At 39.2% G+C, this 15,759-nt stretch overlaps 1 protein-coding gene across 1 annotated transcript; it reads left to right on the top strand.

The window, feature by feature from the left end:
* Positions 1-3,333: 3,333 nt before the first annotated feature.
* Positions 3,334-15,450, top strand: LOC100370687 (uncharacterized). Its single transcript, XM_002742175.4, has 9 exons — positions 3,334-3,591; positions 4,163-4,388; positions 5,250-5,372; positions 7,216-7,335; positions 7,438-7,554; positions 7,870-12,285; positions 12,506-12,601; positions 13,135-13,203; positions 13,950-15,450. The coding sequence occupies exons 1-9, from the start codon at positions 3,421-3,423 to the stop codon at positions 14,246-14,248; spliced, it is 5,637 nt and encodes a 1,878-aa protein (XP_002742221.2). The 5' UTR covers positions 3,334-3,420; the 3' UTR covers positions 14,249-15,450.
* The last annotated feature ends 309 nt before the right edge of the window (positions 15,451-15,759 follow it).

The following is a 15,759-nucleotide window of genomic DNA, read 5'->3' on the forward strand; positions in this document are numbered from 1 at the left end:
AACTTAACTTACCTGGAATGAATATCTAGGAAATCGCTTCAAAACAAACGCACAGCAAAGTATGACTCGTTCGCTTTAAAAAAAACGCGAGCACAGCTGGGTTTACATAGCAACGCTTACCCGTTTTACGTTAGTGGCTAACGTAAAAGTTCATGCACATGCATCGATATTTATAATTTGTCAAAAAAATAATATTCTATACCCATAACAACTACATTAATGTATAATTAAAAAAAAGAAGGTCCATGTTGTTTGTTTAGCATACTTATTTACTATGTCGTAAACGCTGCCATTTTACGCCTTTCAATTGCGCAGAAACATGCGCAATCGACGGAAATGGTGAGTAGGCTTCTACTTTATTAATCATTTTAATAGGACGTTTCACCCCCTGACTCCGAAATGTTCATTTCATTAAATTAAAATATACATGACGTGCGTTAGAAAAGTACAACCCTTTCCTAGATGCCGAAGCATTAAATTGTACAATAAAAGACACACTGTAATAACTTACGAGAACCTTTGTGTTCTATGACTGTTGACGCGGAAAATCGAACCCGTTCAAGCCATTCAATTTTTGTTTTCCACAATTTGTAGTACGTTTTCAGATGTAACAACCACAGGAAAATGGCCGTGCGTAGTGAGGTGATTGACCAATCTTCCAGGCAGAGTTCGATCACAAATATATCTCTGCCACCACGCGATCTTATGCTTGTCGTTGATTGGTCGATGCGTCACAGTGGCACTACTTTCAAAAACGCTCACCCCAAATTGCCAAGCAAGTGTTCGATTTTCGAACCCGACGAATGTGTACGCGTTGTTTGCATATACTGGCCGTTTTCAAAGTTAGCTCTTTTTTTTTCTGTAGCACAAACGGTGTAACAGTAGGAAGATTTAGCAGTCAATACTACGAAGTTCTTTCGTTAGCTTGTAATTCTTCGCCTGGCAGTTGACAGGCGAAGAAGTTTTATGAACCGAGTAACACCTTGGTAACGGTTATTACGCAATAGAATTATTTTCTTTTGTAATTTATAACTATTTCACCGTTTTAAGTGCGTTTACAAAAAAAATTATTATCAACTATCAATGAAATATTTTAAAACTTGTTTATTAGTAGGAATAAGTCAACACAAGATCCCTCTAATAACAAAAATACGCAAATGATACGCGTAGTAAAAGTCTTGTGGTGTTTCACCACAAAATAGTGGTGTGTGGTGGCAGAGATACTTTCGGTGATCTAACCGCAAGAAACTCTGGAAAGGAGAATGCTTTTTGTAGTGATGATAAGTAACGCGTATCGAACTGTGCGGAGTTTGGTGGCAGGGATACTTTCGGTGATCTAACCGCAAGGAACTCTGGGAAAGAGAATGAGACGGGGTATGACACGACTCAAGCTGACCAATAGGTGTTCGCCATATAGAACACGTGACCTGCAATTCTTCATCCATTGCTCATACAATTGCTTACAAGTACCATGCTCTTCTTCGCATTATTATGCATGTCTGTTTTTTAATGAAGAAGGTACACACCATGTTCAATCATTAAAACCACGGTTACTAGAAGAACGGTTAGGAAACTCTTCTTCTAGTAACCGTGTTAAAACATAATTCACTAACCTCGGCTCAGTATCGAACGTTTGCTGTGAAATGCAGAAACTTTATGATAATCGCTGTTGTGCGGTCATTCGTGATGCATCGCTGTCACTAGATGCATAGCTGCCGTCCGGGCTTCCGTTCTGTGCATATTTAAATCTAGTTCGATGATGGGCGAAATATTCTTACCGGCACTAAAACAACGATATACCCTCGCAATCTTCAGCTACTGATGCGTTGTTTACAACTTCCGGGGTGACTCTGATTTTGAATATTTGTACAGCCGGTGTCAGGGTGCGATAACTAAAAAAAAATAGGCTCGATAAACCAAATTTTTAAATGTAACACACTGTGTCATACCCCGTTTCGCCAAATATTGTTCCTTTATGGCGGAAACTAATGAAACGAGAAATGTGCACGTGAGCGATCGTTCCTTTTGAATATTTGCCAAAACCCAAAAAATGGCCGGTATTGGCGCTGTTCAATACTTTTTATGCCTAACGTAAGGCTCGAAGGATACAATGCGTTTCAAATCGAATGTGGAATTAAATAATATAAGCGAATGGTACAGCTAAAATTGTGTACATATATAAGGTACATTTAGACATAGTTATTCAAATTAAACTTATTTCATTGTCATTATCTAATAAATCGTCAACATTTGAAAATTGTCAGTAATCCTGGCTTATCTTACACTTTTGCCTACCGCCCTTGATCTGTCACCGTAACACCATTACGTGCCGTAATTTTTCCTTTAAAGCGCTTCAGTCGTCGCGCCGCGTCCTGATTGATATGGGATTCATAGCAACGTATACAACGTGTGTAAAATACATAGTTTGTTTACACAAAATTCGAACATGCGCTGCGTGACGACCACCGCGCTTCGATCAGTTACCATATAAGGAAAGCAAGATAAATGGTCAATCACATCATGTAATCAGTTCCGAAATTTTTTTTTTTTCCAGGAAACTAAATCCACATCTCTAGCAAAATATAATCGATTGGTACTAGTTACCACTAGAAATTCCTGCTGAAGAATTAATATGAATAAATGTTTGAGTTATAAATGAAAAATCATTCGCAAAATTACCGATTCCATGGCATGTCAATCGTAACGCCGCCCCTGCAAACATCTAATGGCTTGGTCCTAGCAATATAATATCCTCGTGTTTTTAAGTTGTCAATAAAAAAGTCCGAAGTCGATGTTATTATAGCAACTATTTCCACATCTGTACCAAAATCAGATCGATTGCTTTTCCTGTTCACCGTACAGTCGCCGTGATATTTTCGTGAGATTTCGTCAAGAATCTTTTGAGTTTTTAATAGAAAATTGCTGTTTCCATGGTAACAGTACTCATATTCGTACCAACATTTAAATTGTTCTAACAATATTAATAAAATGAATTGGTCAACGTTTAAATATTCGGCGCACTTTTTATTTTGAGGGCAATTGTAATGGAAACAAGATTTTAAAATGATTTTATATGCAATTGACGTAAAACGTAATACTGTAGGTGTAAATATCACTTTCATTGCAACTTTGTTTGCTTCTTCATATTTGATCATGATATATTCGAAAAGAAAAATAAACAAATAAACCGGAAATTGGAACGTAAACTCTGAATTACAAACGACAATGGCATGTTCCTTCTTCAAAAAAAGCCAGGTGGTCTTATTGTCAAGTGAGTGCTAATTTGCATAAAGTGTCCTCCTGGTGAAACGTCATCGGTATAAAAAGTCGAACGATAGACGGACTGTGGGATAATTGCTGACGTGACCCCGTATTGACAGTTCTCTCACATTGCCGTTTAACCTTCGGCTCGAGGCGAGGATGAAGGCAGCCATGTCACCGCTTTTCATCATTTTACTAATTATAATGATGTGTAGTTGCGGCATTATTTCCGCTCTTGACCTTGCCAGAACAAATGCAGCGGAACGTCGCCCTCGTGTTGATTTGAAAATATCCGAACGAGACCAACATAACTCAATTGAGAAGTACGAGGTTTGTGTTTGGCCCATTTCCTTTTTCAGTCGTGGTCGGCACGCTCGATTTTTTAAAACAATTCTAAGTTCAATTTATCTTCTTCTTGCATTTTAAATATTCCGCAAGACTCGACACTCATTCCTGTAAAAACGAGTCCCTGTCCCCAGTTTTGAAGGCCCTCGCTGGCTGCCAAATCACCTCCACGTATTTAAATGGTCTCGCCCAATATACATCTGTAATGTCCTTCAAATGCATGTACCTGTCGATTCTCTCGATTCTGCAAACAAAAACTTGATAGCCACAACACAGAGTAAATGCGTTTAGCGTTTTTTTTCCCGTTTTTTTCAAACTGAAAATGACAAATTTTCCAAAATCTTGTAAAAAAAAAAAAAGCATCTTGTTCGTAAATCGTATCCTGTGAATTCAGAACTTAGAAACTTTGCATAATGCTGGATTCACGCGATATATTGTTTTTTGCTTTGTATTTATGTGGCGGGTTAATTCAAGCAACTTTAAATGTACACCCCTAGCAAATAATTTCAGTGATACATAATTATAAATCTATCGATCTAATATCTTCTTTTATTAGCACATTCGCCAATCTCGAAGATTACGTAACGATGATATTGACGGCATTGATCAAGGAAGCAGGGTCTCTCCTCCAATATTTACTTCGATCACTACTTGGGGATGTGGTGTCGACGAGATTGTTTGTCCATCGACCGGTGAATGTATACCTAGCTATTATTTGTGTGACGAAGTGCCAGATTGCCCAGATGCGTTTGACGAATCAGACTCTTTGTGCGACTATACCGGTAAGTAAAGTGCGTAGTTTCCTAGAACATTGATTACTAGAACATTTTATTGCATTATTCGGCAATTAACTTATATCAAAGATGCAACAAGTGCTTGTAATTTTAAATATTGGTACTTGATTGATGAATACATTGGACTGATTCACCATAACCTGGAAACTAATTGATTGTAATGCATGAATTTTTATTCGATGCTTGTTCAGTGTGTTGGTACGTTGAATAATAAGCCTTGGGTTTGTGAATAAATTGACTAAAACTAATTGGATCTGAAATGGCGGACTGGTGCATTTTGAGTAGCCAGCTGGGTAACATTAGCAATACCAGTGTAGTAGAATCGCTTTTTTGTCGACCTTCGACTTGAATAGTTTTAAATGTGCATTTCCTTTTGTCACATGTTAAACCCATAATAGTCCAGTACCTGTATCAGGATATAATGAATTGTTTGGGCAATTTGAAATGTGTGCACGTGCTAATTTCTCGTGCACATATAGACCCCGTATTGGATGGAAAATGGTTCATGTACCAAATATACTACAGCAACTGTGACAATGATTGGCCATTTTAAATGCCACGCCTTCTATTAGTGGTGTTGCCTTTGTCTATACGGTGGTACGGGCATTGGTGTTCTAAACTGAATGTGTATGTGTAACATTTTAAGGCGGTCTAAGTTATTAATATACGACGTTAACCTCAAAATAGAGCTGAAATAATTCACTCCAGCAAGTTTATTTGCATATGACATTTTACTCGGCCAATAATTGGTATTCTATTAGTGTATAGTCGGCACAACTTGCGTCGATTTAACGTTGTCTAGTAGTCGTATTTTTCTCGTCTGTTCACAAACAATTTTGTTGCTTACAGTGTGCGGACTTGTTATGATTAAATGTCCAGCTGATGGAGAATGTCTAATTTCGTTTGAAATGTGCAATGGATACGAAATGGACTGCAGCGACAACTTTGATGAATCGACGGCTATCTGTGGAGGTGAGTGAAATGAACACATTTCAGGTTATTTATGAAACAAGCCCCCTGACAATATTTGAAATCTACATAACTTTTGTATTTTGCGCTCAGTGCGGTGTGGGCAATTATAAAAATCGGGTGTGGATGAGTACACTACTGCGAGATGGTTTCCTCGCCACCTAGATGTGAACCACATCTTTTTCACGATGATGTAACATTTTCTGTGCAGATTTTTTTTAAACATTCAAACCCAAGTTGACCATCCATCGTACCTTGGTGGTGCCAGCAATTGACAAGTCTTTAACCAGTAGTTGAACTTCTCCTTAAACCTAAACATTAGAAATTGTATCATGTATATTGTTCAGGATTCCGACCCAAAGCCACGTGACTAACTTAATTTGAAAACGTAATACTAGTAGTAGTTTTCTGTAAACAAGTCTTCATTACGCCATGCCCTTGCATTCTGCCTGCTTAGACTTGCATATTTAAGATGTTTCTGGCATTTCTCGAGGTTTCTGTGCAAATTTATAAAAAATAAAGTTTCATATTCGCCCAATTTTCGAGAGTAAAAGGAGACCCTTTCTCTAGGGCCACGGGCGTTAGCGCCGACATCAGGTGACCAAAGGAAATGGAACAAGCGACGAGAAAGTGACTGACCGATCAGAATGCTGGAACCATTACTAGTTACCGCCCCTTTGTGGCTTGGTACGCCATGACACTTGAGGCGGGGACTAGCCAAGGTTTCCCTGTAGAAGAAGAAGTAAAAAACAAACTTGTAGCTGTGAATTACTATTATGCTTGTGAAAATCTATTGAAATGGAGTAAGTGTCACTTATTTTATTTTCGGGTTGCAAAATATTATCAAACAATTGGTCATATGGAGGTAGTATACTTGCACACACTTGTTCAGACAGTATATGCGATTACTAACGTACGATCGTTGGTTACTAAGTGGCGTTGGTGGGTGACATTTAAACTAAGACAAATGTCCAGTAACATCTCAAACAAATCGCACTAAATTTCCGTCTACCGCGTTTTGTTGCACCAATTTCGGAAAAGAGTCTTGCGCGTCTAGTATGACGAGGGTTGAGCGATTGACGAATGAAAAACGTGTATTCACGTATCGGGTCATTGAATGTGTTCAAATGTAGGCGCGGAAGACCTGGAGTTTTACCCACAAAAGGCGGCCGTCCCCGCTGAAGGTCTCTCGATCTAGCGCTTTTTTTCGTTTTAACAGATGCATTCGTGCATCTGTTAGTGCCTGGAATCGCTCATATTCGCAACCAGACAATTGATAATGCGAAACAAGAGTCGAACATTTATTTGTACGACGAGCTTTGCTCTATTTCTCTTGCCATAGACTAGTTTCATTTTGATTAATATATATAAACCACAGATCGTTTCGTGTATCGTTGCAAACTCTTAATGTCACTAAGCCACGACAGTTCGAGAAATTGTTGTAAAAGAAATGGTTTCCGTAAACAAAATATATCATTGCACTAATAACCCAGCCCAAATTTTGTAGAATGTGTAAAACTAAAATTAGTGTGGAGGCTTATTTTAGAAAATGTAAGCATCGATTGACAATTCGAACCTGAAGTATTCTTTAGAATATATCCACGTTGTACAACCACGTCTCTTCGTTACGTCGCAAGAATACGTGTATGCTAATAAGGAGCCTCGTTGTGAAATACGATAAACGACTCGAGTAGACCGCAACTTTCAAACGCATTTTTAAAAATAAGGGGATTTTAGACGTAGTGTAGAAAAAATTTCGCCAAGACACTTAAATTGTCGTCTATGGAAATCTAACATATGGTACAAGATTTAAGATGTGCTTTCTAACATTGCGTTTTTTTAACAGCGGAATGTGGACGTGGGGAATACCAGTGTTCAGATGGAAGATGCTTGCCAACTTATTGGGTGTGCGATGGGTATGGTGACTGTGTTGACGGTGGTGACGAAGCGCCCTCTATATGTGCAGGTGTGTAGTATCTAAAATTCACAATTAAGATTTGTTACATTTTTACAAGACAAATTACCTGTAGCATACCTCGATGCTCATTCATCAAGTTTTTAATTTCAGGTTGCAGTGTAGGATTCTTGAAATGCTCCGATGGAACGTGCATATCAACTGATAAAGCGTGTGATGGAATACCAAATGACTGTTCTGGCAATTATGATGACTCGCTAGAATTGTGTAGTAAGATATTTTTTTTAATTGTATCTCTCCGAAACAATCTGTACATTTCAGGGGGGAAAACTCGTACTTTTGAAGACACTCGTTCTACTGGGAAAAGGTTATGACAATCTCGCAAGTAGAATATGCCTCGTAAACCAAGGAACAATTGTACCATGGGCAGATGCGGTGTAACTGCTGTTGTGATGAAATAGCCAAATAATGAGCGTTCAAGGTCAAGTGACAGGAATGACAGCCTTCTTTGGTAAATGCAATGATGTTGCATTACAAGCCGGAGAAATACTTGTAATGTACAATTCAAATGTTTTTTTTTATCAGGAAATGGTAATACTGGATGCACACAATTTGCATGTTCAACTGGTGAATGCATTAGTCAAATGAATCTTTGTGATGGAATCGCAGATTGTGTCAGTGGTGAGGACGAGACAAACTGTGGTTGTAGCTTTGCTGAATTTACCTGTACTGATGGTAGCTGTATTCCTTTATCCTACAAATGTGACGGAATAGTAGACTGTTCTGATGCGGGTGATGAAAGCACACTGACATGTAATCTAACCCCCTGCACATTGCTGCAATATGAATGCTCTACTGGTGAATGTATGTCTACAGATCAGCTATGTGATGGTATTAATGATTGTCCTAGTGGGGAAGATGAGACGAACTGTGGTTGTACATGGGCTGAATTTACCTGCCCTGATGGTAGCTGTATTCCTTTATCCTACAAATGTGACGGAATAGTAGACTGTTCTGATGCGAGTGATGAAAGCACACTGACATGTACTGATCCATGCCCAGCATATGAATGCTCTACTGGTGAATGTATTTCTACAGATCAGCTATGTGATGCTTTTAGTAATTGTCCTAGTGGTGAAGATGAGACGAACTGTGGTTGTACATGGGCTGAATTTACCTGCCCTGATGGTAGCTGTATTCCTTTATCCTACAAATGTGACGGAATAGTAGACTGTTCTGATGCGGGTGATGAAAGCATGCTGACATGTAATCTAACCCCCTGCACATTGCTGCAATATGAATGCTCTACTGGTGAATGTATTTTTACAGATCAGCTATGTGATGGTATTAGTGATTGTCCTAGTGGGGAAGATGAGGCAAACTGTGGTTGCACATGGGCTGAATTTACCTGCCCTGATGGTAGCTGTATTCCTGTATCTTACGAATGTGATGGAATAGTAGACTGTTCTGATGGTGCTGACGAACAAACGCCACTTTGTGCAGTTTGTACAAATGAAGAATTTATCTGTACTGATGGCAGCTGTATTCCTTTATCCTACAAATGTGACGGAATAGTAGACTGCCCAAGTGAAGTCGATGAAAGCCCTCATACATGTACTGATCCATGCCCAGCATATGAATGCTCTACTGGTGAATGTATTTCTACAGATCAGCTATGTGATGGTATTAGTGATTGTCCTAGTGGTGAAGATGAGACAAACTGTGGTTGTACATGGGCTGAATTTACCTGCCCTGATGGGAGCTGTATTCCTTTATCCTACAAATGTGACGGAATAGTAGACTGTTCTGATGCGGGCGATGAAAACACACTGACATGTACTGATCCATGCCCAGCATATGAATGCTCTACTGGTGAATGTATTTCTGCAGATCAGCTATGTGATGGTATTAGTGATTGTCCTAGTAATGAAGATGAGACAAACTGTGGTTGCACATGGGCTGAATTTGCCTGCCCTGATGGCAGCTGTATTCCTTTATCCGACACATGTGACGGAATAGCAGACTGTTCTGATGGTGCTGACGAACAAACACAACTTTGTACAGATTGTACAAATGAAGAATTTACCTGTACTGATGGGAGCTGTATTCCTTTATCCTACAAATGTGACGGAATAGTAGACTGTTCTGATGCGGGTGATGAAAGCACACTGACATGTAGTCTAACCCCCTGCACATTGCTGCAATATGAATGCTCTACTGATGAATGCATTTCCACAGACCAGTTCTGTGATGGCGTTAGTGATTGTCCTAGTGGCGAAGATGAGACAAACTGTGGTTGTACTCTGGCTGAATATACCTGCCCTGATGGTAGCTGTATTCCTTTGTCTTACGAATGTGACGGAATAGTAGACTGTTCGGATGGTGCTGACGAACAAACACCACTTTGTACAGTTTGTACAAATGAAGAATTTACCTGTACTGATGGTAGCTGTATTCCTTTATCCTACAAATGTGACGGAATAGTAGACTGTTCTGATGCGGGTGATGAAAGCATGCTGACATGTAATCTAACCCCTTGCACATTGCTGCAATATGAATGCTCTACTGATGAATGCATTTCCACAGACCAGTTCTGTGATGGCGTTAGTGATTGTCCTAGTGGCGAAGATGAGACAAACTGTGGTTGTACTCTGGCTGAATTTACCTGCCCTGATGGCAGCTGTATTCCTTTATCCTACAAATGTGACGGAATAGTAGACTGTTCGGATGGTGCCGATGAACAAACACCACTTTGTACAGTTTGTACAAATGAAGAATTTACCTGTACTGATGGTATCTGTATTCCTTTATCCTACAAATGTGACGGAATAGTAGACTGTTCGGATGGTGCTGACGAACAAACACCACTTTGTACAGTTTGTACAAATGAAGAATTTACCTGTACTGATGGTAGCTGTATTCCTTTGTCTTACGAATGTGATGGAATAGTAGACTGTTCGGATGCGGGTGATGAACAAACACCACTTTGTGCAGTTTGTACAAATGAAGAATTTACCTGTACTGATGGTAGCTGTATTCCTTTGTCTTACGAATGTGATGGAATAGTAGACTGTTCTGATGGTGCCGATGAACAAACACCACTTTGTGCAGTTTGTACAAATGAAGAATTTACCTGTACTGATGGTATCTGTATTCCTTTATCCTACAAATGTGATGGAATAGTAGACTGTTCTGATGCGGGTGATGAAAGCACGCTGACATGTAATCTAACCCCCTGCACATTGCTGCAATATGAATGCTCTACTGGTGAATGTATTTCTACAGATCAGCTATGTGATGGTATTAGTGATTGTCCTAGTGGGGAAGATGAGACAAACTGTGGTTGCACATGGGCTGAATTTACCTGCCTTGATGGTAGCTGTATTCCTATATCTTACGAATGTGATGGTATAGTAGACTGTTCTGATGGTGCTGACGAACAAACGCCACTTTGTGCAGTTTGTACAAATGAAGAATTTACCTGTACTGATGGTAGCTGTATTCCTTTATCCTACATGTGTGACAGAATAGTAGATTGTCAAGATGGTGCTGATGAACAAACTCCACTTTGTGCAGTCTGTGCTCGTGGAGAATTTGCCTGCCCTGATGGCAGCTGTATTCCTTTATCCAACACATGTGACGGAATAGCAGACTGTTCTGATGGTGCTGACGAACAAACACAACTTTGTACAGATTGTACAAATGAAGAATTTACCTGTACTGATGGCAGCTGTATTCCTTTATCCTACAAATGTGACGGAATAGTAGACTGTTCTGATGCGGGTGATGAAAGCACACTGACATGTAATCTAACCCCTTGCACATGGGCTGAATATACCTGCCCTGATGGTAGCTGTATTCCTTTGTCTTACGAATGTGACGGAATAGTAGACTGTTCGGATGGTGCTGACGAACAAACACCACTTTGTACAGTTTGTACAAATGAAGAATTTACCTGTACTGATGGTAGCTGTATTCCTTTATCCTACAAATGTGATGGAATAGTAGACTGTTCTGATGCGGGTGATGAAAGCACACTGACATGTAATCTAACCCCTTGCACATTGCTGCAATATGAATGCTCTACTGATGAATGCATTTCCACAGACCAGTTCTGTGATGGCGTTAGTGATTGTCCTAGTGGCGAAGATGAGACAAACTGTGGTTGTACTCTGGCTGAATTTACCTGCCTTGATGGTCGCTGTATTCCTTTATCTTCCAAATGTGATGGAATAGTAGATTGCCCAAGTGAAGTTGATGAGAACCCACGTACATGTCATGATCCATGCCCAGCACATGAATGCTCAACTGGCGAATGTATTGCTAATTTCCAAATTTGCGATGGCATCAGAGATTGTGTTAATGGTGAAGACGAATTAGATTGTCCAAATGTATGCTCTGAAGTAGAGTTTGCATGTCCCCAAGGTGGTTGCATACCACTGTCGTCTCTGTGCAATGGAGTTGATGATTGTCCTAGTGGTGCTGATGAGAATCCTTTCAGATGTGGTAGATTTATACATCATGAATGTAAATCTGGAGAATCTATTGAAGCTCATCAGTTCTGTGACGGTACCATAGATTGTGAGAGTTCTGAAGATGAACTCGATTGTGGAACTGGATGCTTAGAATCTGAATACACATGTTTGTCTGGACATTGTATATCCTTATTTCGTGTATGTGATGGTGTACCGAATTGTGCAACTGGTGAAGATGAAAGTGTCGATCTCTGTGGATGCAATGTCAATCAATTCGAATGCGGTAATGGGAAATGCATATTGGGAGAATACGTTTGTGATGGTGATCCTGACTGTCCGTATGGCGAAGATGAAGACGATTGTGGTTGTGATGAGGCTAGGGAGTTTAAATGTCCCACCACTGGTGCATGTATTTCAATCATCAAAGTTTGTGATGGTATATCAGACTGTGAATATGGCGAAGATGAACGACTGCCAGAATGTCTTCCAACGTTGGAACCAATTACTCCAGAACCAACCATTGAAGGTAACTGCCATACACGTGACGCTTGTCTATAATACAAACTTTTAGCTAAATCTGTAAAACTATTTTTTTTATTCTCGTGTCACTCAGTTAAACAATTGGCGAATGGGTAGCTGCAAGCCCAGAGATGTGCTTACCAAGATTTATAATTATTAATTATGAAACTTCTTTAGTAGTAGAGTTTATCTAGTATTACTAATTTAATGATCTTCCATTCCAATAGAAAAAATATCTAGATTTAGAATTGAAGAGAGGTTGGACGCCATAGAAGAGAAGTGCAATGAAGTGGAAGAACATGTAGAGCAACATGAATCATTAAGTGAGTTTTCAAGAAAAAAACATTTTCGTCTTTGAATATTTTTTTGTTGGAAACATTGTCGCATTGTCATGAAGTGGGTAAGTTGTGACCACAAGCGCAAAAAAAACTATAGTCGTTCTGTTGCAAAGAAAATAGTAATCGATCGTCAAAACCTCGTAGGTTTTTAGTATTAACTCCACACAATTTCATTCTTAAAGGCAGAGAAACAGTCGCTAGATTCATTGGCTATACAATTGCACGTGGGTAACCTCCACAACGGGTAACTTGGACCATGAAGTGTGAAATAGTGTGTACTTTTCTAACTATTCACTCTATTCCTGCAATGTAAACGCCCCCCCCCCCCATTTGGAATAACTGCCACAATCAACTGGGAGTGGAAGCTTCATTAAGAAAGTAAGATTGTCCAATTATATTCTAGCACACTTATTTGGAAAAGTGTTTAGTGCTTACCTTCATAAAAAAAACCTTGGTCCAGCGGATCTTTAATTATCTGAGGAAATCTGTTGCCAATTTTTAATTCAATTCTTTTTCAGATGAGGAAATGTACACAGAACTCTTGGGAAGAATCGAAGCTCTAGAAGAACAGCTCGGTGCACTTGCACGTAGGTCTTCTCATATTAATTGCAAAACGATTGTACTAGTATATCTGAGTCATGCATGCAATGAAATGTAAATGAGTGGGGGTGACGTCAACACTGCGTGCGTGAATAGTTTTTTTGGCTATTTTCAAGCTTAATTGGCATTACATAATTGGTAAATTTTACTGAAGTGCACCTTAACGTCATTCCCTGTGAACAAACTGTATTTCGACATTGCGCTAAATAAAAGAAATTCAATACGATTTGTGCGGCTACGAGTCTATCACGTGTTAGAAAAATCGCCCATGGATGCATTCAAAAAAATGCAAATGAACGTATATGTTAATTCGCTACATGTTGGGCTCATTCTACAATATTTTCTGAAACTAGTGTAGTTTTTTTTTAAACAAAATGCTGATTATTAAACGAAACGTGTACTGCAAATGTTAAATGCATTTTGGTTTGCAAATGTCCTTTTAGTAGGTGTGGATTCGCGTCGCGTTCATTTCGGACAGTTGTTTTAAAAGTTGCGTGGTGTGAAGAGTCTTACAATTGCGGTGATTTTTGCCATGGTCGCAACTTTGAATCTTGTGTTAGTATGCCTGTGATTGTATATGGTTCGCTTTTCACAAATATCCATACAATTTGAAAGGTACTTAGGGAGTTTATACTAAATATTCGAGGAGATAAAGAAATTATAACTGGTTTCCATGCCGAAACCTTTTATGCAAGCAATGCAAATCACTAAAAGGCATTACTTTAATTTCTAGCTCCTGCAACGAATGAAAATGTCACAGTCAAGTCTTTTCACCGTATTGAGTCGAAGTTAGGAAGAAAATCTCTAAGACAAGAAACTACCGGTGAAGAGAAGCAGGCAAATTCCCGTCGCTCGGCAACTCTAGCAAAAATTATACCCAGCAGCAATGTTCGTGGACAAATTGAGAACACTAGAGAAACTAACCGCCAGGGAACCTTAACCAGAAACATCACGAGGAAGAAGACTTTTCTTCATGCTAAGTTACTGTCGTTGAAAAAACTTGCCTCGAGCAAAGCTAAACTGGCAAAATGAGATTGTATCACCATCTAATGTACGATGCTACTTTTGTTTTAATTTTAATAGAATAACAAGTTTCATAGTTTATTTATATATTAGTTTATTATATGTTAAATTATTAGATAGCCTATAGGAACAGTGAATTTATTTATATATAAGATTAGCCCTGCGTACAGTGCTGTGTGTACGGGGACGCGTTCGGTTGATAGATGTCCCCACCACAGCCCTGCGAACTTTCATAGACAAAGTCCGGGACTTTGAAAAATATAACTTTTTTAATGAAATAACATGCCCAGCTACCAATAATGATGATCGATTACCAGATATATCCAGAACTCCCAGTTCGGAGTCCAATTGTGGATGAAATCGGCTACTTTGCCCTAAAAACAAACGCATTCTCTTGCGTGAATGAAATTAAAAATGGCGGCGTTTGGTGGATAATTCATCCTGTACCTGCGCGTTTACAATTTGTCCGTCTTTACTAGTCGTTTAAAGACATTTCCATTTCAGATAACTTTTTAATGGTTGTTACGGATAACTATCGTCATTTCGGCAGAGAAACTACCTATTTTTAACTTGCGCACCAATTACGGTGCGTTCCCGGACTTTGTCTATGGAGATACGCATGGCTGTGGTGGGGACATCTATCAACCGACCGCGTCCCCTTACACACAGCACTGTACGCAGGGCTAATATAAGATATGATTTACTTGTATTACATAATCGCCTTTATTTTGTATTCCCTACTTGGAGTAATTAATTTATTCAAGTAAAATAATAATGACCGTCACCAAATTTTTCGATTTTTAGAAATTTTCACTTGCAAAATAAGTAGGCTGTTATATGCCAGATTGATCGCCGCGATGAAATCTACTGCGAATAGCCCTTGTGCATGAACAAAGACTACGTGAACGATAGACATTTCACGTGCCTGTTCAAACTTACTCGGCAACTAACAAAGTTAGTAGAAACCCGAGACTGTGGGGCTGTGATGACTCGGCGAGAAATAATTACTCTTGTGTCGCGGTCACTTGCTTTCACTGACTGCTTCCACTTGAACCCGAAGTGAAGTTTTTGCCATTGTTTATTGTAATTTATATTTTACAACATGGGGGGGGGGGGCGCTACCGGACCATTCAGTCGCGAGGTTGGGCGAGCAAGATAAAAAATCGTCCCCTTTCAATGCTATTAAATAAAACTTCAACCCTGCAAGATAATTTTGTTAATTCTGTTGACTTAAAAAAAAATGAAACTAAAATGCATATTTTACCAAGTTGAATTTTGCATGTTTTGTTAGCAATGTTCATGCCACCATGTCTCATCTGCCAGTCAAGATTGGTAGAATTACAATCGGATGTCCAAAAATGAAATCTGTATCGCTGTGAAAATGCCAGCGAACGTAATAGTATTGGTGCTGCCCTGACTTGTTTATCAGTTCTGTTTCTCATCAGTAAATGTTTGAAAGCACGTTTCTACATCGTGGTGAAATGCTTTACAGGCTGATTATTCGTAGGTGATAATGATGT

Source organism: Saccoglossus kowalevskii, chromosome 5 (genome assembly GCF_978046115.1).
Source record: "Saccoglossus kowalevskii chromosome 5, keSacKowa6.1, whole genome shotgun sequence".
Lineage (NCBI taxonomy): Eukaryota > Metazoa > Hemichordata > Enteropneusta > Harrimaniidae > Saccoglossus > Saccoglossus kowalevskii.

Bases quoted from the DNA above. Each gene is read 5' to 3' on its own strand.
- LOC100370687 (XM_002742175.4), top strand. From the start codon at position 3,421: ATGAAGGCAGCCATGTCACCGCTTTTCATCATTTTACTAATTATAATG. The intron at 4,389-5,249 runs GTAAGTAAAGTG...TGTTGCTTACAG, and splicing joins CTCTTTGTGCGACTATACCG to TGTGCGGACTTGTTATGATT. The intron at 12,286-12,505 runs GTAACTGCCATA...CCATTCCAATAG, and splicing joins TCCAGAACCAACCATTGAAG to AAAAAATATCTAGATTTAGA.